The sequence below is a fragment of the Eptesicus fuscus genome, chromosome 19 (genome assembly GCF_027574615.1).
Source record: "Eptesicus fuscus isolate TK198812 chromosome 19, DD_ASM_mEF_20220401, whole genome shotgun sequence".
In the NCBI taxonomy this organism is placed as follows: domain Eukaryota; kingdom Metazoa; phylum Chordata; class Mammalia; order Chiroptera; family Vespertilionidae; genus Eptesicus; species Eptesicus fuscus.
In genome coordinates this window covers 4,347,597-4,371,589 of record NC_072491.1, presented here as the reverse complement: position 1 = coordinate 4,371,589, position 23,993 = coordinate 4,347,597, and the positions used below count along the sequence as shown (strand labels likewise).

Below are 23,993 nucleotides of genomic sequence, written 5' to 3'. Positions count from 1 at the left end.
AATTGTTACAAATGCTATGGTAGAAATATGCATAAAGGACTAAAACCCAGTAATCACAGCTATTCCTATTTAAAAGCATGAAATTTAATGAGCCCTAAAAATGTCAATGAATTCCTAATACATTACCATTTAGAATTAATTAAGGTGACATAATTACTATGTAGAAGGTATAGATACTGTTATTTTCTGCTCTTAAAGATCAACCTGATCCAAAGCTGTACAGTTGATTCCCATGCTGGGATCTCAGCATTCTTCAACTCCAGTGACAGTGTTAGCAAGTTATTTTTGATTTAGAGGATAGTTTTATACCAAGTACCCAGTGCCATGGTGGTATTTAATAACAGGCATTAATAGGTTAATAACACTTTAATAGTGCAGACATTAATATTTCCAGTTAAATTTAAATTATCACTGAATAATATAGTTAGTCAAAAGTATAAGTAGCTTATTTTAAAAAGAGTCTTTATTAATTACCCAAACCCCCAAACTTACAGAATTGCATAGGAAAGCAAATGTCATCACAGACTAGAAGTATGTGCTGATGGACTAGCCACTTACAGTGAAGCAGAATTCTTCCAGAACCTTTGGGTGCCCAGGTGCCTGATCCATACCATGAGGATTTCTGCGCCGTTCCTCGAATCCTCTTATTGGATATGTTAAGACAGGTTGGAAATTAATTCTAAATCTTACCATCAAGGGGAGGGTGTTAGAGGCGATGGCTAGGGGACATTGGTGAGTCCACATGAAAGTGGTATTAGGGGAGCTAGGAGGAAACTTGTCTTGGGGTGTTTTAAAAAAGAAATGTCATTATTTTTATTCTTATAGCACATATTAGAGCAGGTTTTAAAAAAAGAAATGGTTAACAGGAGTATGCAAATTTTACTAAAAAAATATTAACCCATTTTAAGTGAATTCTACATTCTAGGAAATTTTAATTTTAACTTAGAACTCATAACCCTGAGAAGCAGGTAGGATTTTTCTGTTTATTGAACAGCTTGTCCATAAGCCTGGCACTTGTGGGGGATCATAATTTTTCTCTTTCCAACCCTGTCCCAGTTCCATTTTCTCATAGCTTAGTTATTCCACTTGGGACTTGGTGTTTCTCCTCCCAAGTGCATCATTCGCAGGGTTCTGAAGTCCACCTGCTCCGGAGTGTAGTGGGCCACCTTCTCTTTGTGGCGGATCAAATGTACAGGGAGAATTCATGTTGCTCAGACTTGCCAGCTGCTTCAGGCTTTTGGTGATGTGCTCAGCCCGTTTTTTTCCTTGGAAAAGAGAATATTGGGAAGAGGTCAGAGTAGGAAGAGGAGGGATTAAAGGAATGCTTTAAGGAAAACAGGTTTAAGTACTTTTATTTTCTTATTTGAACATTATGAAAATCTGCTTTTCTTCAACTAGCAGTACAAATACTTGAATGCGATCCTGTTGATGCTGTTTGGCCCTGCCAGCGTAATTTGATAAGGATATTATCAAGTTCTTGATAGCTTTACATTTGATGTCAGTAACAAGCTGGGTACGTTCCATTACGCTAGTGCCCTCTGCTAATCAATTACAAGTAAAGTGAGCTCGGCGCGTCCTGCGCAGTGGGGCAGAGGGCCTGGAGCAGGAAGATCGGCTAGAGAGCAGTCTCCGACAGCATGAGGGACTACATCCAGGTCCCTGCGGCCGACCTCGAAAAGCCTTATGAGCTGACTCCGACCAGGGAGTCCACCGCGTTGCTGTGCCTGAGTAGGTCCAGTGATTTCCTTGTCGCTCCTCTTGTGATGCTTATGTGTTCAGTATCCTCTTATTTTAAGTAGCCGATAGTTACTTCTTTTGTGATTATTGTCATAGTCGTTTTAACCTTATCCTCAATATGGTCTCATTTTATAGAAACCGAGTGACCTGGGTATTTTAAACCCGGTTTTATATCTCTATAGTTGGTAGTGTTTCAGTTATGCTCAGTGGTCAGGAAGGTGTTTGGTTTTGTTTGTTTGGAGTTTTGTGATGTGATCTTTATTGTCTTGCACAGAAGTGCATTCCTCGTCTGTTAGACACAGTCCTGCGTCGTGTTCATCGGTCGTGGTATGTGGAGTGCTCAGGTGTTTAAAGGAATTTCGAAGTTGTTCTGCACTGGAATGGAGTGTGCAGCGAGCCTTTGGAGTCATCAGATATGTTGGGATCTCAGCTCCTCTCCTGGCCAATGTGATGGGACCAATGGTGCCCCTGAGCCTCTCCGCTCATTTGCCAGAGGACAGGGACCACCTCAGCGAGCATGAGCACACGCAAGTGAAGAATGCTGTAGGGGCGTGGGCTAGCGCTGCACACATGTCCAGGGTGGCAGGTCCCCTGTGCCGATGTGATGGAAGCTTTGTGAATCACCTGTGAACTCGGTTGTGAGTTTTAGGTGGTTGCTTTACAGCAAAGGTTTGCCATTGTTGGGAATACTGTCTCAAGGGTCTCAAATACCTGTGAGGCTTCTCTTACTGCACTGCCAGGAATAGCTAGCATTTTATTGACTGCTTACTGTACGTTACACCCTTCATAAGGACGTCACATATAATTGTATTTATTTCCAATAGATATGAAAAATGCATGGTTTACCTACGTAACTATTGTGGAAGTGCATGAGAAGAGAAAGTAACCCGCCCACCCCAGGTCTGTCTGTCTGTCTTCAGGGCCCATGCCCTTTAACCCCATGCTGCCTGTTTGGCATTTTGCCTTTTTATTCAGCTGTCTCCCTCAGTAGAGCTAAGATTTCTGAAAGTAGGAACTGGATAATGTGTGTATCCCAAGTTCAGATTTTTTGAGGCCTCTTTAAAACTAAAAGCAATATATAATATCAGAAAGTGTCGTAACTGACACTTCATAACGTATTAAGAATCCTTAACTACTGAGCACAATGTAACTTACCATCCTGATGGGAAACTGGGAGCCCTGAGACTTCTTTTTAGCCCCTTTGCTATGACAGCAATTTGAATTTACTGTTTGGCCTCATATCAGTGTTAGCAAAGTGTCTGTTTTCATTTTCTCACCAGACTGTAATCTCCTTTCATTGTAGCAGTAACTAGGCTAGTGCTTAGTGCCCTGTAATAAGTTTGGTTTTAAGTTATTTCAGTGCGTTAACATTTATCTGAAGTATATTTGTGTTACGTATAGTGAACACAGAAACCTGACTTTTGCTTATTTGGCTGTTACCCTTGATTTTCTTTGTAATAATCAGACCTGTGTTTTGATTTTGGACTCTAAAAAGAGTGCAGGTGTTTTTGGTGTTAAAGTTAATATGAAAAAAAAAATCCCCTAATGGACTCTTTGGAATTTGTTTTTTCTTCTATTAAAGTAAAAAGCATCCTAAACAATGGATAGCATTTTATATTATTCGCCTAAGTATAGACTGCTGAGTTATTCACTGTTTTTTTTTAATGGCAGTTTATAAACTCCTCATGGGCAAGGAGCTTGTGTCTTTCATACTTTCTTGTATCTTTGGCATCTAGCATGATACCACATAGTGGGTGCAAATGAAATATGTGGCAGTTGATTGATTTGATCACTAATATCTGTGTTGTGGAAAGAGCATGGGCTTGTAGAGTTAGACATTGGGTTCTCACCCAGCCACTGCTGTTGAGTGAGTTACGTGGTCAGTTCTGCTGCACTTATAATACCTCACTAGTTTGTGAGTATGTTAAATAATGTATGCATTATTTATGTGTGTAAATTTGTGCATGCATGTTTTATGATTACTAAAGATGCTGTATGAATCTTAACTGTCCTGCTTTCATGTTACTTTTCATGGCTTCACTCTGCTGCAAATCTGGACCTTGTTTGGCCCTGTGCTGGGCACTCGGTTGACGTTGGGTATTGACTGCATGTGGGAACAATGCATACTTCGTGAGCAAAGGGAGATCTGGACAAGTCTCTTGCATAACGTTACTTGATAAGAGAGTAGGAGATGTCTGCTTAGATCCGAGTTCTTTTAACTTGTTGCTCAAGTGTTCCCTCATCCCATACTTTGGTTTTTAAATACATACAAATGCCCACTTACACAACGACACATATACCCCAGTTTCATCAATTATGAGAATAAATTTATAATGGTTCATGACCAATATTCCTATTAAGTTATTGGTTTGCAGAACAAGAAAACTGATCCTTCCCACTTACATAGTTCTTCCAGAGAGCGATGTGACTTCCCCGGGGCCATGTAGGAACTTGAGTTAAAGAATTGGAATGAGCCCAGGGCTTCTGGATCCAGACCCATTGCTCCTACCAACAACGGAGAATATGTACAGCAGCCTTTGAGGGTTTTAAAAATTCCTGGGCTTACCTTTGAGCTTGTTTTCCCATCTATTGTAGTTCCTTATATGATCATTGCGTAGATACAAGTATTCACTGTTTTCACCAGCTGCACTAGGAGTGAACTGTCATTTTAAGACCACTGTGGCTGGAGCTGAGTGGATTGGTCAGCAGGGGTGGTGGGAGGTGGGGGATTTTGGAGTGTAGGGGATGCGAAGAGTAGTATGAGATGAGATCTGAGAAGCGGTAAAGGAGGTACAAATTATGTAGTTGCTTTGTAGGATGAAGTTGGCAGGTGTTGTGTGTATATATGTGTTCATTTACACACATGCTCCAAAACAATTTGGTCTGGAACTTTAGAATAACTCATTAGTATATTCATCTTGACCTGGTGTCTTTGCAGCGGGGAGAAGAATTTAACTTTTTCATTTCTTAATCAGTAATTGAATCTGCATACTTTTTTTTGTTGTTTGTGGCATTTTGAACTTTCCCCTTCAATTTAAATAACCCATTAAAATGCAGAAGCTAACTGCCCTCCCCTGCAGGCTTGAGCGCCCCCAACATACATACATACATACATACATACATACATACATACATACATAAATAAATAAATAATAAAATGCAGAAGCTTAGTTTCTGAGTCCATTTACAATCTGAATAACCCCGATACTTTGTGCTTTTATTCTCTTTGCACAGGAGTGTGCTGCTGCTGTTCGGCTTTGCGTCCTCGCTACAAACGCCTGGTGGACAACATATTCCCTGAAGACCCAAAAGTAATTTGATCGACATCTACTGCTCCTTCTCTTTGCTGGCCCATCCTTCCCCTGCTGACCGCCCTCAGGGCTCCCTAATTTCATTTTTCTACTTTTACTCCATGTACACTACTATTTTATACTTCTCCATGTACACTACTATTTTATACATCTTACCATGTACACTACTATTTTATACTTCTCCTTCTTTTGCTTTAAAATGACCTGTGCTTGCTTGTCGAATTTTCAGATCCTTCTCATAGATTAGGCATGACTTTGGAATGGTGGATAGGTGATGTTCTTTGTCTCTATAGTTCCTGAATCTAAGTAATACTCATCAACATTTTATGAACTGGTGCCAGCTTATTTGTATGAAATGCTAAGACTATCACTGTGAACACAGACATGGCTCTCTGCTCTCCCCACACTCTGGCAGTTACAGGATGGCGTGAAAGCGACAGGAAGCACAGGAGGGTGCTGCTGGAGCGGGTTGGAATAGCACCTGATTTGGGTTTGGGAGGAGAAAGGCCTGAAGGAAATGAAGCAAAGTTTCAAAGAATAAATAGGGTTGGCCACACAGTTTTCAGAAGAGAGTTGAGATGTAAAGTAAGAACCCTCCGGGCAGAGTTTGTCCTCCTTTTACTGAAATTCTTGTAAATTTTTTATAAAAGTCACTTTACTGTGGAAGATTACTGGTTTCAAGCAACTGGGTTTAGTTTAAATTTTCTAAGACTGCTTTAGTCTTGTGTTAATGGACATGAATAAAAATGGTTCACATGTGTTTGATTTCCAGAATTTGCTTTATTTTAAAATATAGCCAGCTATAGAAACCTTTTGACTATCTTAACATTAATTTATATATCTCAAGCTATATCTCATTTTTAGTCAAATCTAATTTTTTTTTTTTTTAATTTCTTTATTAAGGTGTCACATATTTGTCCTCATCCCCCCATTCCCATCCCACCCCTCTCCCCACGCATGCCCCAATCCCCTGTTGAACTTAACCGTTGGATAGGCTTATATGCATGCATACAGGTCCTTTGGTTGATAGTCAAATCTAATTTAAACATTCAGCTATTTAGAGGAGGCTAATCAGTTAATTGCCACTGGCTGCCAGATATTCTGCATAATATGTGGCATATAAAAACCCTACGATGTGGTTCCTGCCTTTACGGAGCTTTCCATCCATTGATTTGGAGCAGAACAGACTAAATATTAAGTCACAGTGCATAAATCAGTAAGTGAAGATGTTATGTGAAGCAGGCGGCATTTTCCCCATAAAGCGGGGGAGGCATCACTGGGTGGGCAATCCCTGGGAGCTTTCGCAGAGAAATGAGACTTTCTGAGCACTGAAGGATGTGCACCATCTGGAGAAGTCGGGGTTAGTCTCTTTGTTGCGAGTGATGGGCCATGTGAGAGAAAAGGCATGGGAAAGCCAGAGAGAGGTACATTTGGGATCAAGAACCTTCAGATTGTAGAGTGTTGGGTGGTAATCATGTTGAGCACAGTTTCTGATTTGAAATTCCAGAAGTGTTATTTAATGGCCTGAATATTCGGATCATTTCTCTCAGTCGTCTGAGACAAATGGCTACTAAAGATGAGGTGGAGGCCAGATATAGAGGAATGGGATTGACAGGCAGGCTGTCTACTTTATGCACTTTCACTTGTGGGTGGTGAGGGAGCTTTGAAAACTTGACCATGGGAATGATGACAGGTAGCTTAGAGAATGATTACAGAAAGAATATTTACCAAGTATTTAGATAAGGTTTATTTAAATAGCAATTTGTAGAGGAAAATTAAAAAAGATTTACATGAACCTTGCATGCACAGCTCAGTTGACCACCTTTCTTAATTTTAACTTATTAAACAAAAAAAAATCTTCTCTATCCAAAATGGATCAGATAGTAGGTGCCCAGGCACGGAGGGCTTCAGTCATAGTCCCTGCCTTTATAGAGCTCTCTACTGAGGGGACAGATAACCAACCCATTTCTTAAAATTAGTAGCAATGTGATCAGTGCCTCATTGTGAAGTAGAAATTATAAATAGTACTCATTTCATAAGGACCTCATGGGGATTAAGTGAATTAACACAGTTCTTTGCTCACGTTGATTCTTGGTGTCCATCACAAGTTAGCACCTGATTACTATTTGTTTAAGATTGAAAAACTGATGTGACAAAGCGTGATAGTAGAGATGAGTGTAAGGGTAAGTGCCATGAGCTACAAGAACATGTGGGAGGAACATACATGTTGATTCACGGCGAGGAAAGCAGGGCAGTGGTCACCGGAGAGGGCAGGTCATGAAGCATCTTTTTGCAAATGATGGGAATACCCTGTATCTTGTTTGTTACTGGGGGTTCCGTGGATGTATACAGCTGTCATACTTCAAATTACGTACACTTGGATGCAGTTTATTGTATATAAATTATTCCTCATTAAAATTAGTAAGGGGTAAAAAAAGTGGATGAGATGCAGCCATGTTAAATGATGATGTGTTAGAGTAATTCATTGCTTATGAAGGTATATTTCAATGCTTTGTCTAAATGGGGCATTTCTTTAACTTTTTAAAATTCTGTGTATCTAGAATGGTGAATATTAGCATTAAGAAAGCTATGTCCAGAAAGGTTCAGCATAAATATGGCTTAGTCACCAATCCAGAAAGGGGAAATATGCAGCAAGCAATACTTAGAAATAAAAAAAATAAGCATGAAAATATAGTTAACCTGTTTAACTTGTTATTATTTTTAGGATGGCCTTGTTAAAGCTGACATGGAAAAATTGACATTTTATGCAGTATCTGCTCCAGAGAAACTGGATCGAATTGGTTCTTACCTGGCAGAAAGGTTGAGCAGGGATGTTGTCAGACATCGTTCTGGGTAAGGAAAGTCATTGCTGCTAATATCGTATCTTGGAAAATTCTCCGTAGGTTAATTAAATTCATCCTTTAAATTATTTTGCCATCTAGTCAGGCAAAAGTGATAGGTAGAGGATAAGACACTGTAATACCACACTAGGAAATGTGTAATGCCATATAGATGCTGCAGCTTTTATTACTTTCCTGGTGCTCAGATTTTAAGAATAGACTCATGTTAGTTAACCGAGGTGCCTTTAGCTGAAGCATCCATTAATTTCTGAGACTTCCTAATGGTAATAGTAGAAATTGACTCCCTTACTCTGTTAGTCTGATACAGTAATTTAAAAACCAATGTCTAAATTGAAAACAAAGAGAAAGATCCTGTTAACCAACTGATTTGTGTAACACAGTTTCAGTTTTACCTGTCAGAAGAGTAATAAGAGAACTGTGGTAGGCTTGGATACTAAGGTTCAGAAGTTGTAAGCATGCTGATTTGAAATGGTGCGTGGTGTACAACTACCTATAAGTAAGTTCTACCACCTAATCCACTCTCTGGGCGTGAACAGTAATAACCTGGATAACTGGAGTAACTACGTTCCCATATTGTCATTCTGTGATCCTGGTTTTTAGGGTACTCTGTTCCCCAAGTGATTATTGGCTTTTTCCAAATTGTTACCACGTAGAACATTTTTGGGTGTCTTGATACAAATAGTTTTATAGTTGATTGTTGAAGCAAAGTTTACTGAAGTCTGAATTTTAATTTTAATTTTTAGTACAAGCTTTAAAATTCAGTGAATTGTAAGGTAACATTTATGGGACATTTCCTTATCTGTTGTTGCTGGTAATTAATGTTTTATATATTTACGTTTACAAACATAGATTATGTTGGAAATGTAGGCACATTGCTTATGATATTTATGGTTACAAAGAAATATGGTTAAAAACCTGGAAAACAAAATGTCCTGTTTGCAGAGACAAATATACGCAAAGGTCACGTTAAAGAAGCTGTGGCAGAGTTCTGGCCAGGAGGAGGAAATGCAGGAGTGCTGGCTGGTTTTGCTGTCTCTCAGCTCAGCGTGAGGGCTGTTACATAACCTAAGGCCATCATTGCTGTGAGAGGGAGATTTCACCTAGAAACCACTGAATTTGCCCTGCTGTGTTTTGTGCATTTGAATCAACTTATTTTAATTTTCCCAGTGAAAAGCACTTAGATTTAAGACAGCTAGAAAGGTTTTGACATTGTTTCTCTCTTACGCGTAGGTATGTCTTAATTGCTATGGAGGCATTGGACCAACTTCTCATGGCTTGCCATTCTCAAAGCATCAAGCCATTTGTAGAAAGCTTTCTTCATATGGTAGCAAAGCTGCTGGAATCAGGGGAACCAAAGCTTCAAGTTCTTGGAACAAACTCTGTGAGTAAAACCATTCCCTTAACGGATTTTAAGTTTAATTAGCATATTCAGAATAAATCTTCTCTGAGAACATCTTCAGCTGGGAAAGGCACGCGCTATGGTCAGGGCATTGGGCACCAGTACAGATGTAGGCGACGAGATCCCTTTGTCGCTAGCTTTGCTGTTGCTCCTTGCGAAATCTGTGATATCAGCCCATCGTGAGGCAACAGAAGATCAGTTGGCCATCAAAGTAAGGGAGTACTTCCCCAGGCTTTCTCAGATGACTTCTGAATGATTGCTGCTCACCACACTCATTTTCTTCTATCCTAAACCATAGCTTGTTAAGCATATGTGGGGTTGGGGAAGGCATATCTGAAAAGGAAAATAAAATATAGGGATAATCTTTCTTGTCTTTAGTTTTATTATATAATGTTCAGTCTTTCAGTTCCAACTTCATCTCTGAGGAAGCTTTCAGGCATTCAGCCAATCTATATGTTCCCATCCAGGTTTTTATCAGCAACTAATAGATGAGGAATTGAAGCTAAAAACTTGTCCGAAGACAGAGTAAAGTAATGCTGTGTGTAGCCGGGATTCATTGCCGGGAATCTCATTGCTGCTGCCTTTTATTGTACCTTTTGAAACATAATCTAATTCTCCAATTAAATTTTTAAGTGAAAATTAGGACTTATTTTTTTTTATTGAGTATATACTATGTGCAAGGCATTTTGTTAGCTTTTGTTTGGTTCTTATTTGAACCTCTCAACAACTGTATAAGTTAAATATTCCATTTCACAGGTCATACATTATGTTAGCAAATCCAGGTTCCAAATCTAGAGCTATCTGACGGTCTGTCCATAATCTCTGCACTGCACTGCGCCTCATTTTCCTCCACCCCCACATCTGAAAAGTACAGTTTAGCGCAGAGCACATAGGTTTGGAGTTTGTTAGGGAGCTCCCAGAGCTACAGGAATGAGAAGGCTTCTCCTGGAAGTCGGGAAGGAGGTGTGCTTGTGCCTTCCCCTGGAGCGAGCTGCTGTTTTCAACCCGCTCGGCATGCTCGGGCAATAGGGGCTGCTTCTGGAATGGTCACACAGATCAGGCCATTATTTGGGGCTCTCAGCAGGTTAAAAGAGAATAAAGTTTCCCTCCTGTAAGTTTTTGTAGAACTTTTAATATTTTAGTGGCCAAATTTTTATTTCTGATTAAATTTTTTCCTAATTTTAAAAGTAATGTAAATTTATTGTAGCAAATTTGGAAAATTCTTTCTTTTTTATGTTTTTATTGATTTCAGAGAGGAAGGGAAAGGTGGGAGAGAGCGATAGAAACACACCCCACATTGGGGATCGAGCCGAAACCTGGACATGTGCCCTGACCAGGAATCGAACCATGACCTCCTGGTTCATAGGTCGACGCTCAACCACTGAGCCAAGCCAGCCAGGCTGGAAAATTCTTAGAAAATTTAAAAGAGTAAACAAATTAAAGACAACTGTAATTCCAGTATTCAGAAGTAATCCTTTATATTTATTCTTAAAATACATATTAGAAAATGAGGAACATATTGTTTATAGGCTTTTGTGTGTATGTTTTTCATATATGTTTTTAAAGCATTTCTCATGTCATTTAAGGTTTATTTTTATGAAAAGCGTAAATATTTGGTTTAATATTTTCCAAAATTATTCATATGGTTAGTGTGCAGAGTGGGAATCTTGAAAACTGGAGTCCAACTCTAGGACTGTAATGCCAATTTCATTATTTACTATGTCACTTTGGGCAAATGATTTAACCTCTGAATTTCAATGTTCTGATCTGTAAAATGGGGATAAACGACACATTCTTTACAGTGTCATTGGAATAATTAAGAAGAAGCACCTAGCTCAGTGTATTATACAGAATAGGTAATGAATTTCAGTTTAATCTCAAGCAAGTGTATTATCTGTGGCTTTTTTCTAGATAATGTGAGTCATTTAAGAGTATAATTTAAAAGAGATGACAGCTCTGGCTGAATTAATTTAAAATATTTTTGGTATCATAATTTCATCCTTGAAAATTTATGCTATTTCAGTTTTGTTTCTAGGAAAGTATCAGTAGACTTGGTTGAATAATTCTTTTGGATATAGCCTTTTATAGCCAGCAGTCTAGATCCTGGCAGGTGTTTACATATATATTTAAAGTTGCAAACAAATCAATAGTTAGTTGCTTTAGGCTATTTAGTGTACAGAATTAATAAATCCCCAAATGAATAAGGAAGCTAATGAGAAGAGCTAGTGCGTATTAGATTATCTTAGGGCCAGACCTGTGATTCATGTAGGTATATAAAATTTGCTAGACACGGGTATTTCCTTTTCTTTTTAATCTTTAGAAAGTAGGTAGAATGAATTCTACCCATCTCAGTATTTTTTCTCCTCTACTGAGTTTATGTTTCTTTTTGTTTATGTCCCCTTTTCCTTGTCCTATATTTGTATAAAGATTATTCACTCGTGTGTGTGTATAGAAAGCTGTCCAGAAAGAGTTCCTACTCACAGCTAAGAAATAAAATTCCCTCAGGCTTGGGAGAGGGCGTCACTGAAGCCAGCTCCCAGGGGATCAGGCGAGCTTCAGAGCAAGACCTTTCCTTCTAGACCTGCAGGGTGGAACCTTTTCTCTGCCAACGGCCATTTGGATGTTTATAACGTCACTCGAGGGCCATACAGAATTAGCAACGTAAAAACTAGCCTGCTGTATTGGGTCAGACACTTCATTAACTCACTCCAATGCCTTGGCAGGGCCAGACCACATGGTTTTGTGGGCCTCATACGGCCCAGGGACTGGACGTTCCCCACCCCTGTTCTAGAGAGGCCGCTCATTCACTCAAGAGGAGCTGATTAGCAAGTTATATTAATATATAAAATGCTGTAGCCTTGATTTTCTAAAGTTCTTTGTTCAAAATTCTTTTTGTATATGTGTGTGGTATTTATGATAATTGATTCTTATTTGGACATTGCTTGTTAATGTGACAAGTAATGAATGAAAATAAATGTGTTTGGTCCACTTTCAAAAAGGTGGTAACATATTTGTATTGTTTATTTTCTTTAGTTTGTCAAATTTGCAAATATTGAAGAAGACACGCCATCCTATCACAGACGTTATGACTTCTTTGTATCTCGCTTCAGTGCCATGTGTCATTCCTGCCATAGTGATCCAGACGTACGAACGGAGTATGTATTGTTTAACTTTATAATTTAAAGGCATAGCGCAATTTATTAATGAGTACCGTGCTTATATATTACATAATGATTACTAAAGGAAACGTGAAAATACATGCTTTGTTCCTGAAGTACAACTTCCTGTTGCTGTTAGAAGAACTGACTGAAGTAGCAAAATTGAGCATGGTTTCTTAACTCTTCGCAAATAAAGTTCAGTCTTTACTGTAACTCAGAGTGCTCCCCCGCCCCCGCCCCCGCCCCCACCCCAGTGTCAGAGCCGGTCATCCTATCTTTCTCCCCTCCTTATACTCTAACCCAGCCACTTCTGGAACACACCAGGCACACTTTTCCCAGAGCCTCTGGACTGAGTGGTCTCTGTAGAATAACTCTCGGGCACCCTTCTTACCTCACTTAGTTCAGATTTCTGCACATGTCGCCTTATCGTGAGAGTCCTGCCCTGGCCACCTTTTATTTGTTAAATATTAACCCTCCCATCCCATCTCAGTTACTCTGTCTTCTGCCCTTCTGTGGACTCTGAACTCAACAGCTTTATTTTGAGAGCTGCTGTATCACTGACACTTTGAATTGTGCTGGGCACATAGTAGGCTCTCAGTAAGTGCCTTTTGAATGAATGCATAGATTGAATGGTATATTACTAGACATTGTCAATCTCAGGTTCTCATAACTAATTTGAGCATTTTTAAACATTTTTTCTAAATACAACCTAGTAATAATCTGGAATCAAATACTTATCTGCAAACACAGTCTATATATAGGCTGAAAGTTAAGAATTAAAAATTAAAAATTACCCTGGTAAATAAAGGAATTTGAGCTTTTCCATAATACACTAGAAAGAAAGAAACTAACCTGAATTCATAGTTATGTGGGGCCAGTTTAGCAAGATTTAGCATGCTTTGTAATTTTTACTGTTCCTTTTAAAATAAATAAGGGAATGTGCAAAAATACAACTAGCTTTTAGTGTGTAACCTGCAGTGTTGGTTTACACAAGCAAAAGCAAGTATAAAAGTTAACTTAACTTGGGAGAAAGAAAGCTGAGAGATTTCAGATAGATTTGTTTCTGTCTGAGATGCTGTTAGTATAATTTTTCTTCAAGGCCATTTAGACTCCTGATGTTCTTCCTTTATTATGAGGGTAAAGCCTTAGAAATGTAAAGGTAACTATAACTATCTTATAATAATTAATTTCCTATGTCTCCCAGTCACCACTAAAATATCTCTTTTTATTCATAAAGGACGTTAAAAATCCTACCTAATAAAATGGTAATATGTAAATTACCATCACTCCACTACGCCCACGATTGGGCCAGCGGGAGGCGCAGGGGGCGGGACTCGGGGTGGCCGGGGTAGCCGATTGGGCCAGCGGGACGCTGAGCTCAGCGTCTGCGCCATGGCTGTGCTGTGGAACAGAAGGGGCCTCTGGGGCAGCGAGCTCACGTCCTGCTGCGGACCATCAAAAGCGGACCATCAAAAGCGGGGAAGCTGGGTGCCTGTCCGCTCCGGCACCAGGCCTTTCAGAAGCCTCCACCGCGCCGGAGGCTTCTGAAAGGCCTGGTGCACCAGCGGACAGACACCCGGCTCCCCTGCGATCGAAAGCGAAAGCGTGTAGGGGACCCTACACGTGCATGATTCAATCATGCACTGGGCCTCTAGTGTTTAATAAAACTGTTCCCAGTTTTCAGGGGCTGACATTAAAATGTTAATGGGGCAAAAAAGTATACAAATTAGCTAAAGAAAATGGCAATTTTTTTAAGATTATAACAATTTTACTTTCTTTTAAAATACAGAAATTATCCAGAATGTAGTGTTTTATTTTTTCAGTTTAGTATTATAAGGATTAATAAACTGCACATAGACATTTCTTAAATTTTGGTTAAGGTGAGTTTCACATATAAACCAGTGTAGGTGAAAAGTGTTGATGAGATCCATAAAATTAATGAAAGGATGCATTTAAGAAATTCCCAATTTTATTACATTATCTTATTTTTAAGTATGTAGCGCCCCCTACTGAAAGAGATCTTGTCTTGAACATTTTCATGTAACAATTTTCATTAATGTTTACAAAAAGAAGCTTGACATTTTCTGTGCACAAATGAGAGGCCTTGTAGTACTTTTTTCTGATTGTAGGTTTTTCTAGTATTTTGTGATAATTGAAATTCCAAAATGACAACATTTCATTTGCAGTGCCTGTAAAACGAGTGAGTAAACTAAAATGCTTTACCGTACTTCGCGGGCTAGATTTTTTCCTGCTCTGCCTAAGTCAAAGCTCTTTTGGTTTTCTTCAGGGCTATTTGTGTTCCTCTGTAGGTTTTAGCTGAGAAACTTATTATCAATCCCTTTAATTTTAGCAAAACCCTATCAGATAGAACTCAGGGCTGGGCAGTAGGAAATGGGGAATGGGTCTGATAACTGTTAAGATTTTCTTAAAATATTGGTCTTGTAGGAGCAGTTCCCACATGTAAAGTCATGCATCACAGTCTTAAACTCTAATTTCCTGAGCAACCTTCAGCTGTGGTAGAAATAATCATTGTCATCATCACATGCTTAACTAACACTTATTGAGTGCTTACTCTGGGCCAATTTGTTTAACCCTTTATTGACTAAGCACTTTACATGAATTCATTCAAACCTTAATTCATTCAAACATTCCTATGCTTTAGGTAAGACAGTTGGTCTAGTTCACTGATAAGGAAACTATAAAATTTCTTTGAAGTCATGACTAGAATATATTGGTTAGACCAGATACTAGACCTGAATGGATGCCAGCTGTGTAGCTATAGTAGCTGTAGATAGTCCCACCTCCCCCAGACAGGGGCAGCTTGCTTTTCTGTACTCTATTTAGGCTACTGTGTCACGAGGCACCAGCCATCATTCTTGTGTCATCTTGTTTGCTCCACCTTGTCATCACCTAAGGAGCAGCAGCAGGTGCATAAAGCAGACACCATGTAGTAACATCAGGCTTCCCTGCTAGTGATGGCCGTAGAGTCTCGCCCTTTATGTCTTAGGGAGCAGCACGAATAGACACAACTTCAAAATGGGCAAACTTTGTCTCGCGTCTCCCAGTTCACTTTCACCTGTTCAGTGTTGTATTACTGCCAGCTCCCATTCTCCATCTGCTCCCCTGAAGGCCTGTGTCATTTCCCCAGGGGTGTCACCCTCTTCCCCATAGCTGCCATTCTCTGAGCCTACTCGTAGGTGTTGGAAGACAGTGCTGGATAAGTTGAATAGACCTTCAGTGGTGAATATTTTTGGTTGTAGTGAAAAAGAAAGTAACCAGATTTGGCCCGAGGGAACCTGTTTTAGGGCAAATAGGCTGCCATGCTATATTCTAGTCACTTTTTATTCTTGAAGAACCTATGGATCTTTTTATATATGTAAGAGTGAGGAGGAGCTTGAGGAAGTTGGGGCTGTGGATCGGGATGGAAGGGTGGGCTGCATTGTCTCACTGAGGGATGAATATTAAGTCACAGAAGCACATGATAATGTAAATGTCAGTGCACACAGATATATAGGGACGTATATATATGGCTGAGGCTATCTGCACCCCCTTGTGGTAGTTCTCACTTGTCAGACCTTTAAAGGAACCAGCTTGGTCTTGCAGTCCTCCATCTAGAAGGGCTCAGGGCGGGAAGGGCCTCTCGGGAGGAAGCAGTGAGAGAGTCTGAGGGAGCACTCGGGGTGCTCAGAAAGAGTGAAATCCTGTTTTGCTCAGCTTCTGAGACGTCTAGGCGAGAAATGGAGAGAATCTAGCTCATTGCTTCAAATTATCATCATCCTCTTAGGAAAACTAATGCTTTTGATTGGATTCTCTTATTGAAATTATATGTAGACTATTACGGTCCTTTTAGACTTTAAATGCTGACTTTTAAAGGATAGTACTGAAAGGAAGCCTCTTTGGAGCTGCCTCAACTCTTTGTCCATCTTAGATTTCTGAGATTTTAATTTCTTAGACTTGTGTTATTTTCTTTTTATTGACTTGAGATAACAGTATTTATTTGGGATTCATTCTCTTAGCTAAACAAGCAGACTTGTTTAAATAACTTTTTTTCATGATTCCATTTTCTCTTTTATAGAATTCGAATTGCTGGAATCAGGGGTATTCAAGGCGTGGTTCGCAAAACAGTTAATGATGAACTTCGGGCTACCATTTGGGAACCCCAGCACATGGATAAAATTGTTCCATCCTTGCTGTTTAACATGCAGAAGATAGAAGAGGTCGACAGGTATTGAATACGGGCATTAGGGTTGGGGCTGCGTTGCCTTTGTGTAATGTATGTGTGCTTGCTCGCTAGGCTAAGAAAGTTTTGTCTTTAGCGTCAGGTAAAAGTGGTCTGTAAACTTGAGTTCACCGTAAATATGTGCCCTTTCTGAAAGATTGTCTTTTGTGATCACACTGGGCTTAGTAGACCACAGATTTTCACCCATACACTTCAAGTTTTATTTGTTTTAGAATAATTCTATACTTGATTTGCAATTTATCATTGACCATCCAAATAGTTATTTGAATTAATATTACTTAAAGTTGCAAGTGTAAGAAATAGAAATTATAGTTAAACTTTTGTTATTCTTTAGAGATGCAGCATGCTTTTCATGGAGTTAGAAATAACCAAAATAATAATGATAACAATAGTAGCAGCTATTTACTTTATAATTTTCTCAATAAAAAGGTTAAACTGTGTTTATTCCTTGCTCATTCTTTAGGATATTTGGGGACAAAAAGAAAGTGTCCTTTTGCCATTTCTGAGAAGTAAAACCTGCGCTGTTTAACTTTAGAACCAGTGTTAGAATTCTTACATTTGTGTTTATTACTTCTCTTTCCTTCCAGTCGCATAGGCCCTCCTCCTTCTCCCTCCGCAGCTGACAAAGAGGAGAATCCCGCCGTGCTGGCTGAGAACTGTCTCAGAGAGCTGCTGGGTCGAGCGACTTTTGGGAACATGAATAATGCTGTTAGGCCAGTTTTTGCGTAAGTAGTTGGTATTTTCCTGGTTATTTGTGACTGCTGTATTCTGTGTTAACTTCCTTACAGAGGACGGTACATTTCTTGTATGAGGGAGTTACTAATGGAACAGTGCAGCATTGTGGGAAGAGTGCAGGATTGAGTCACATACTACATGTTTGAGTTGGTCCAACTGCTTCCCCAGCTTTTTCTCCTTAAAAGTGAAGTGCACTTGTGTGCATCATGTGCTTGATGCCAGGTGCATCATTTATCTTGAATTTCTGCCCACAGACCTTGAAATGCATACCCACGGTAAACTATTAAAACTAACAGCGGCCATGCATCAGGTATCTCGTTTTGTTAACCTCTGAGGTCGGGTCCTCCTATTGGCTGGCTTGTTGCCTGGCTTGCTTTCTGCAGTGGCTGGCCTGCCCTGGGGCACATCCTGTGCTCTGAGTAAATTTCTTCTTACGCAGTGACTGAGTCAGAGCAGGAATAGTAACTCTCTGATTGGTACTTGTATCCTCCCCCCCCCCCTCCGGCAAAACATGTTTGTGAGCTTTGAGGTTCTCCACGGACACACCATCTTTCAAGCCTTGTCAAGGCGTTGGGTGTAACAGTCTTCAGATGACAGAGCTACTACTAATATGCTGTGTAATTGCTGCACATTTTTGCAAGTCTTTCTTTTGTTAATCATTTGCCTTGTTCTTTTCCCTTCCTGATTATAAGAACGTGTTTATAGAAGATATAAAGCAGTCTAGATGTAACACCTACAAGTCTTAGGGAAAATACTTGGGTTCAAAGTTGAACTTCAGTTATAGCAAATACGTAAGCCACAAAATTTTATTAAAAATCAGAGGATCATTAGATTTTCAAAAGGATCTGTGATTTTCACCACCTGCCCCCCCCCTCCAAAATTACCATTTAAGAACTCTGAGCTTATAAAAAATATACTAAGAAATAATCAAATGATGTCAATTATAACTAAAGGCAGATTTATTTTTTAATGTCTAGACATGCTGATTTAAGAATTCAAGTTTTTATCTTAATATTTTTATTAAGTATTTTTTTTACCCAAAAGTATAATATAAAGCCTTAAAAATCTATAGAGCTAGCCTGGAAGGTAGAAATTACCCAAAAATACTGTACTTGAATGACATGGAAGTGGACTATATTCCATGTAGAGCTTGATGGACTTAAAACCCGATTCTGTGATGGTTAATCAATTAATCTTAATGAAATAATTATGTATTAGCTGTTCAGATAATTAAATATTAAACGTCCTCTGCAAGTAAGGTATCAGGTATTTTGGGGAATATATACCTGAATAAAACTGTCCTGGTCCTTAACAAACTTGATGGCTAATTGACATGCACTTATAGTGAAATACAATATATAGGTTATGAGAGAAGGCCAAAAGTGCTATAGTGGTTAAAGCACAGAATTCAAGTTGAATGTGGGACATTGGGGTGGTTTCTTTGGAGGTAGGCTTAGCTGGAGCAGTAGGTCTTAGCAGGCTGAGATGCGTGAACAGAGGCAGAAAACAGGGCGGCTTCAGTGCTTACTCAACTGTCCAGAGTCTTGCCTTTTTGTGGAGTTTGGAATGAGTGACTTTTCTTTCTTGCCAGCTCATCTGGGTATTTAAAAGTCCTATACATATTCTAGCCTTTTATTGTTGGTGTTTTATGAAAGAATTTGGCATTTGGGTGAAATATATACCATATACCTGGAATTAGAACATTGACTTTCTTTTAAATAATTTTTTGATTGCAAAGGTTTGCATGTTGTCAAGGATTCTAAAGGAAAATAAGTTTAATAAAAAAGAAATTATTAAAGTAATTTTCTTATTGTTAATTACAGGCATTTAGATCATCACAAACTGTGGGATCCCAATGAATTTGCAGTTCACTGTTTTAAAATTATAATGTATTCCATTCAGGTAAGTAATTTTGGTTCTGTGTTGATAATCATTTCATCAGAGATAGAGAACACTGTAGGACAGTGATTTTCATCCAGTGTACCACGGCACACTGGTGTGCCACAAGCATTGTTAAAACATGCGATTCCTGACTATTTAGTCAGGGCACCGACCTCTTTTCCCTTAGATCGCCAAATTTTAAAAAATGACAACAGGCAACACAACCATAGCCTTTCAGTGTGAATGAATCAAATGATACCTTTTTTCTTTTTAGTCAGAGTGACAAAAAATTACATTTGTTGGTGTGCCACAGAACTTTAGTAATTAGTTTGTGTGCCACGAGATGAAAAAGGTTGAAAATTGCTGCTATAAGATATAAAACATGTTCTTAATTTAGTTGTCTCATTTATTTTTATTTACTACTTAATTGTTTTTCTTTGCCAGGATGTAATAAAAAGAATGAAATGATTGTATGATAGTGCTGTTATTGTGCATTTATTTAATACAATTGTGCACTTAGAGTTCACTGATAAACTAGTATTGAAATTGATGTTTGTGACAGCAGTGTGTAGCTGATAGCAACGACCGTTTATTGAGTATCTACTCGGCAGTAGTGCCTGTGTTAACTCCTGGTCTTTGTAGAAGCTGTGCTGGGACACTCCTGTCTACTGCAGAGGACCCTTTGTCTTCCCTCGAAACCAGAACAGACTAGTTAGCTCTCAATATTAGTGGGATTTTAGGTCTATTTTTACACCGTGTATGTTTTTACCATAAAAGTCATTAATTCAAAGGAGATACGGTTGTAAGAAACACAACTTTCACTGTCAGTCATACCAGGATTTATATCCTAGGTGTGCTGTTTACAAGACTTAATGCTTTTTTAGACTTGCATCGCAATGTCATTTACAGTTGTTGATCAAATTAATGTATATTGGTAAAATGTCTGTTGTAAATTGCAAATTTCATATCTTCTTGATTTAAATTTCATCAGGTACACATTGATAAGATTTTCATTTTGATAATGGCTCATGATCAGATTAAAGCTTTGTTTAGCATTGTTTGTATTCACAATAAAAAGTAGTATTTATCTAGTTTGGGTAAGAGAGAGGTACTATAAATGGCATGTCTGTTTGTTTTTTAACAACATTTTGTTCTGTTATCAAATTTGTAAGAGTATGTAAGTGTTCTTGTGAAATTACAGAAAAATATAAAGAGAATAAAAATTCCTCGTGAATTCTCCTGCCAGAAATGGCCAGCTTTAATATTTGGGTATATATAATTCTAGTCTTTTATACTCTTAAAAATCCAGATTGAATTTCATTAAACATAATATTTTGCAACTTACTTTTTTCACTCAGGGTATCATAAATATTTTCCAGTATCCCTAATTATTCTTTAAAAGGATGATTTTTAATGGCTGCATATTCTGTAACATAAGTACTGGTTCCTGTTATTGGACGTCTACGTGTCACGTGGTCTTGTTATGAATTCTGCTGGGATGCATATTACTGTTCATATGTCTTTGGGCTGTTTTTTTCTTTCAGGCTCAGTATTCTCACCATGTGATCCAGGAGATTCTAGGGCACCTTGATGCTCGTAAAAAAGATTCTCCACGGGTTCGAGCAGGTATTATTCAGGTTCTGTTAGAGGCTGTCGCCATTGCTGCCAAAGGTTCCATAGGTGAGTGCCAGCAAAAAAACAGAAACAGAGAAGCCACTACTGCCTTAATATTTCAGAATGTTTTCAGTCAGTAGCACAGTATATGCAAAACCCTCTGAAAATATTTCTAATGTTTTTAAATGTGCTGTAATTTTTTTTTTTTTTGAAATTTTGGGTTCACATGATTATTCTCAGACTTACTTAGTGTACAATTAATTAAGCATTTTCCCCTCAAGTCAATCTCTCCTTCCCTTCCTCCTTTTTTCTAATAAAGATTTTTGGATGCCAATGATATGCTAAAGATTTGGGAGGATACAGGTAAAAGAAACATAGTTTACTTAGAGTTAAACAGCTCTACCTCGTACTGTAATGAAAGGCAGAATTGGATCACCTATAAGAAAGTCAGGGTCAGAGAAGTGAGGGAAAATGGATTGGCAAGAGCAAATATCATGCAGCCTGTTGGGCTACAAGGTGCGGTGGCCGGGCAGAGGAAGTCAGAGAAGTGGCTTTCAGGTTCACAGATGCAGCTCTGCAGCTGATTGATACTCATTAAAGAGTTACTATAATCTTTGTCCGAGACGTGTTGTAGGATAATTCATCTGGCTGCAAAATGCAGGACATTAGAAATAACGGGTTGTCATCGTGGTAGGCATGAGGGAAGGGACTAACGTCGATGGCAGCGATAGGAATGTCAAGTCAACAGGATTTCACAGCTGGCTGTACGGATAAAGAAAAGGGACGGGACAGATCGTGATTTTTTTTTGCCTACACGTGGTTAGAAGAATGGAAGGGTCTTTAACAAAATTAGTGGCATTAGGTAGAAAATCTGGTTATGTTTTTTTGGTTCAAAATCAAAGTGGAAATATTCTACTTAAACATTCTCACATTCATTCACTGTCAAATAAGAGTAGGCCTTTTGATATGACTTCTCACTGCTTATCTTGTAACTTCAAAGAGATGGCAGCAGGCTATATCATTGAGAAGTTATGTGTGGGCTGCCATGTGCTAGGCTCTGTACATACCAGAAAGTGTTAGAATGTGGCTGTCTGTCTGGTAATTGAGGCAAATTCTTCCTTCTTCAGCTGCAACAGATGCAAAATAACTTTCCTATGCTACAGCGAGCTATAATATCATAATTCTATGGATTCTGACACAACAGTCAAGTTAAATGTTGTCCTCATACACATTATTTTGAATGGACAAGATTAGATAGGTAGAAAGTTTTGAGAAATCTTTATAAGTATGTACACATTTTATGTGCCTTAGACAGTGATTCAAACAGTGAGCTGCTTAGAGATGCCAGTAAATGTTTGTTGGAATAACTGGGACTTGAGTTAGATACGTCTCATTGACTTTCTTAATGAACTGGTTAGTGCATAAATTAGTGAGTATTTCCAATTACTTAGAACATATCCAGAAAGCTCTGGAGGAATGTGGGAGTTGGCTTTGAGTGCGCGGTTGGGAAGGTGTGTCTGCTCACCTCCGTGACCCCCTCCAGGGCCCACGGTGCTGGAGGTCTTCAACACGCTGTTGAAGCACCTGCGTCTCAGTGTGGAATTCGAAGCGAACGATGTCCAGGGGGGATCGATGGGCAGTGTCAGCTTAAACTTGGCCTCCAAAGACAACGACGAGAAGATCGTGCAGAATGCCATCATCCAAACAATAGGTGAGTCCCTTTCCCTTTCCCTTTCCAAACGCTCACGTGAAGCAGCAGTTAAGAAGCTCTTGCTTAAACAGTTGGTATCAGTGTGGTATCAGTGTGTGGTGAACTTAGCTTTTATTGTGACTCCTGAATTGATTTGCGTTGTTTATGGATTTGCAGTGATATTTTAAGATGGTATATCAAATCAGCTCATCTTGTTTTCACAAAGTTAATTCCTTTTGCAACTTCTAGTTAATTCAGTGTTACTGTTTTATTTTAGAATGTTTAATTTATTGTTTCTCAAGTATTTCATTATAAACGGATATACAGCAGATTTGAACAATATTTCTGACACAACACATTCAGAAATAAATGTGAAAATTAAAACGTGACAGAGAATAAATGCAGTGCAGCACAGAAGTAAGATTTCTATGTAAACCGCACTTCTGGTTTCCTTGTTGAAGTTCTCGGTGCCCTGGCAGGGAGCAGGTGAGGTGCACATTCCTGGCTGCGGGCCACGGGACACGCTGCTGTAGCTTCAGCACTGGAAGTTAGGAGGCTGCTGGCCAAGTTCTTTCTCTTACAATTACCGAAACATAGCTCCCTGCTGTGTTTCTGGGGGGTCATTAGCATTTTTATTCAGCAGTTCCAGTACAAGCAGTGGGTACAGAGGAGGAGTTAATTTCAGGACTCTCCTCACAGTGAGTCATGCTAGAGACTTTATGTCCTGGTGGTAACAACAGACTCCCTTGGAACAGAAAGTCAGTGTCCAGTTTTGTAGGGTGATTAGAAACATTTCTAATTGGGTTCTTGGAGAGTTAAAAGTACCTTATAAGGAGGAAAGAGAGAGTGATAGTGGCATGGGCCTCGTCTCAGGCCTTAATATTAGTTGTGTAGTTTCTTGTGTAAGTTCTTAACCTCTCTTGTCCTCATGGCCTCTAGACAAAACTGAGGCTAATAATAGTAACTAGTCTCATAAGGTTGTTGTGAGGTCCAAATACAAAGGAGTTTATTTCCCCCGAAATAAGTGTTCCTTAAGTGTTAGCTAGAATAATACATTTTATGCAGATTGAGTAATACTAAGATCATGCGATATTATATTGCTGAAGTATGTGGTAATGGGAAATGATTTTTAACTCATGTCCAATTAAAATCATGAGTAGAACAACTTGAGTTTGTATAAGTAGATTAACTCCAACTATAGGGGCCCAGTGCTCGAATTTGTGCACCTTGAAAGGAACCTTGGGCCACGAGGCTGCTGTGGGTACAGGGACCAGTCTTGGCCCATCTTATGCACCCCTGCCCAGCCCCTCCCGCTCTGGCCACCCCCCACCCCCGTCGCCTGTCTGCTGGCAGCCCCACTCCCACCA

The 23,993-nt window shown here is 39.1% G+C and overlaps 1 protein-coding gene across 2 annotated transcripts in view; it reads left to right on the top strand.

Moving 5' to 3' along the window:
• EFR3A (EFR3 homolog A) overlaps positions 1–23,993 on the top strand; it is a 56,668-nt gene that overhangs the window by 9,571 nt on the left and 23,104 nt on the right. For both annotated transcript variants that reach the window (XM_054708309.1, XM_054708310.1), the window contains exons 2-10: positions 4,972–5,048; positions 7,774–7,901; positions 9,140–9,290; positions 12,342–12,463; positions 16,542–16,691; positions 17,294–17,431; positions 19,265–19,343; positions 20,867–21,002; positions 22,480–22,647. In XM_054708309.1, the coding sequence (XP_054564284.1) occupies positions 4,972–5,048; positions 7,774–7,901; positions 9,140–9,290; positions 12,342–12,463; positions 16,542–16,691; positions 17,294–17,431; positions 19,265–19,343; positions 20,867–21,002; positions 22,480–22,647 (1,149 nt within the window). The remainder of the gene's footprint in view (positions 1–4,971; positions 5,049–7,773; positions 7,902–9,139; positions 9,291–12,341; positions 12,464–16,541; positions 16,692–17,293; positions 17,432–19,264; positions 19,344–20,866; positions 21,003–22,479; positions 22,648–23,993) is intronic.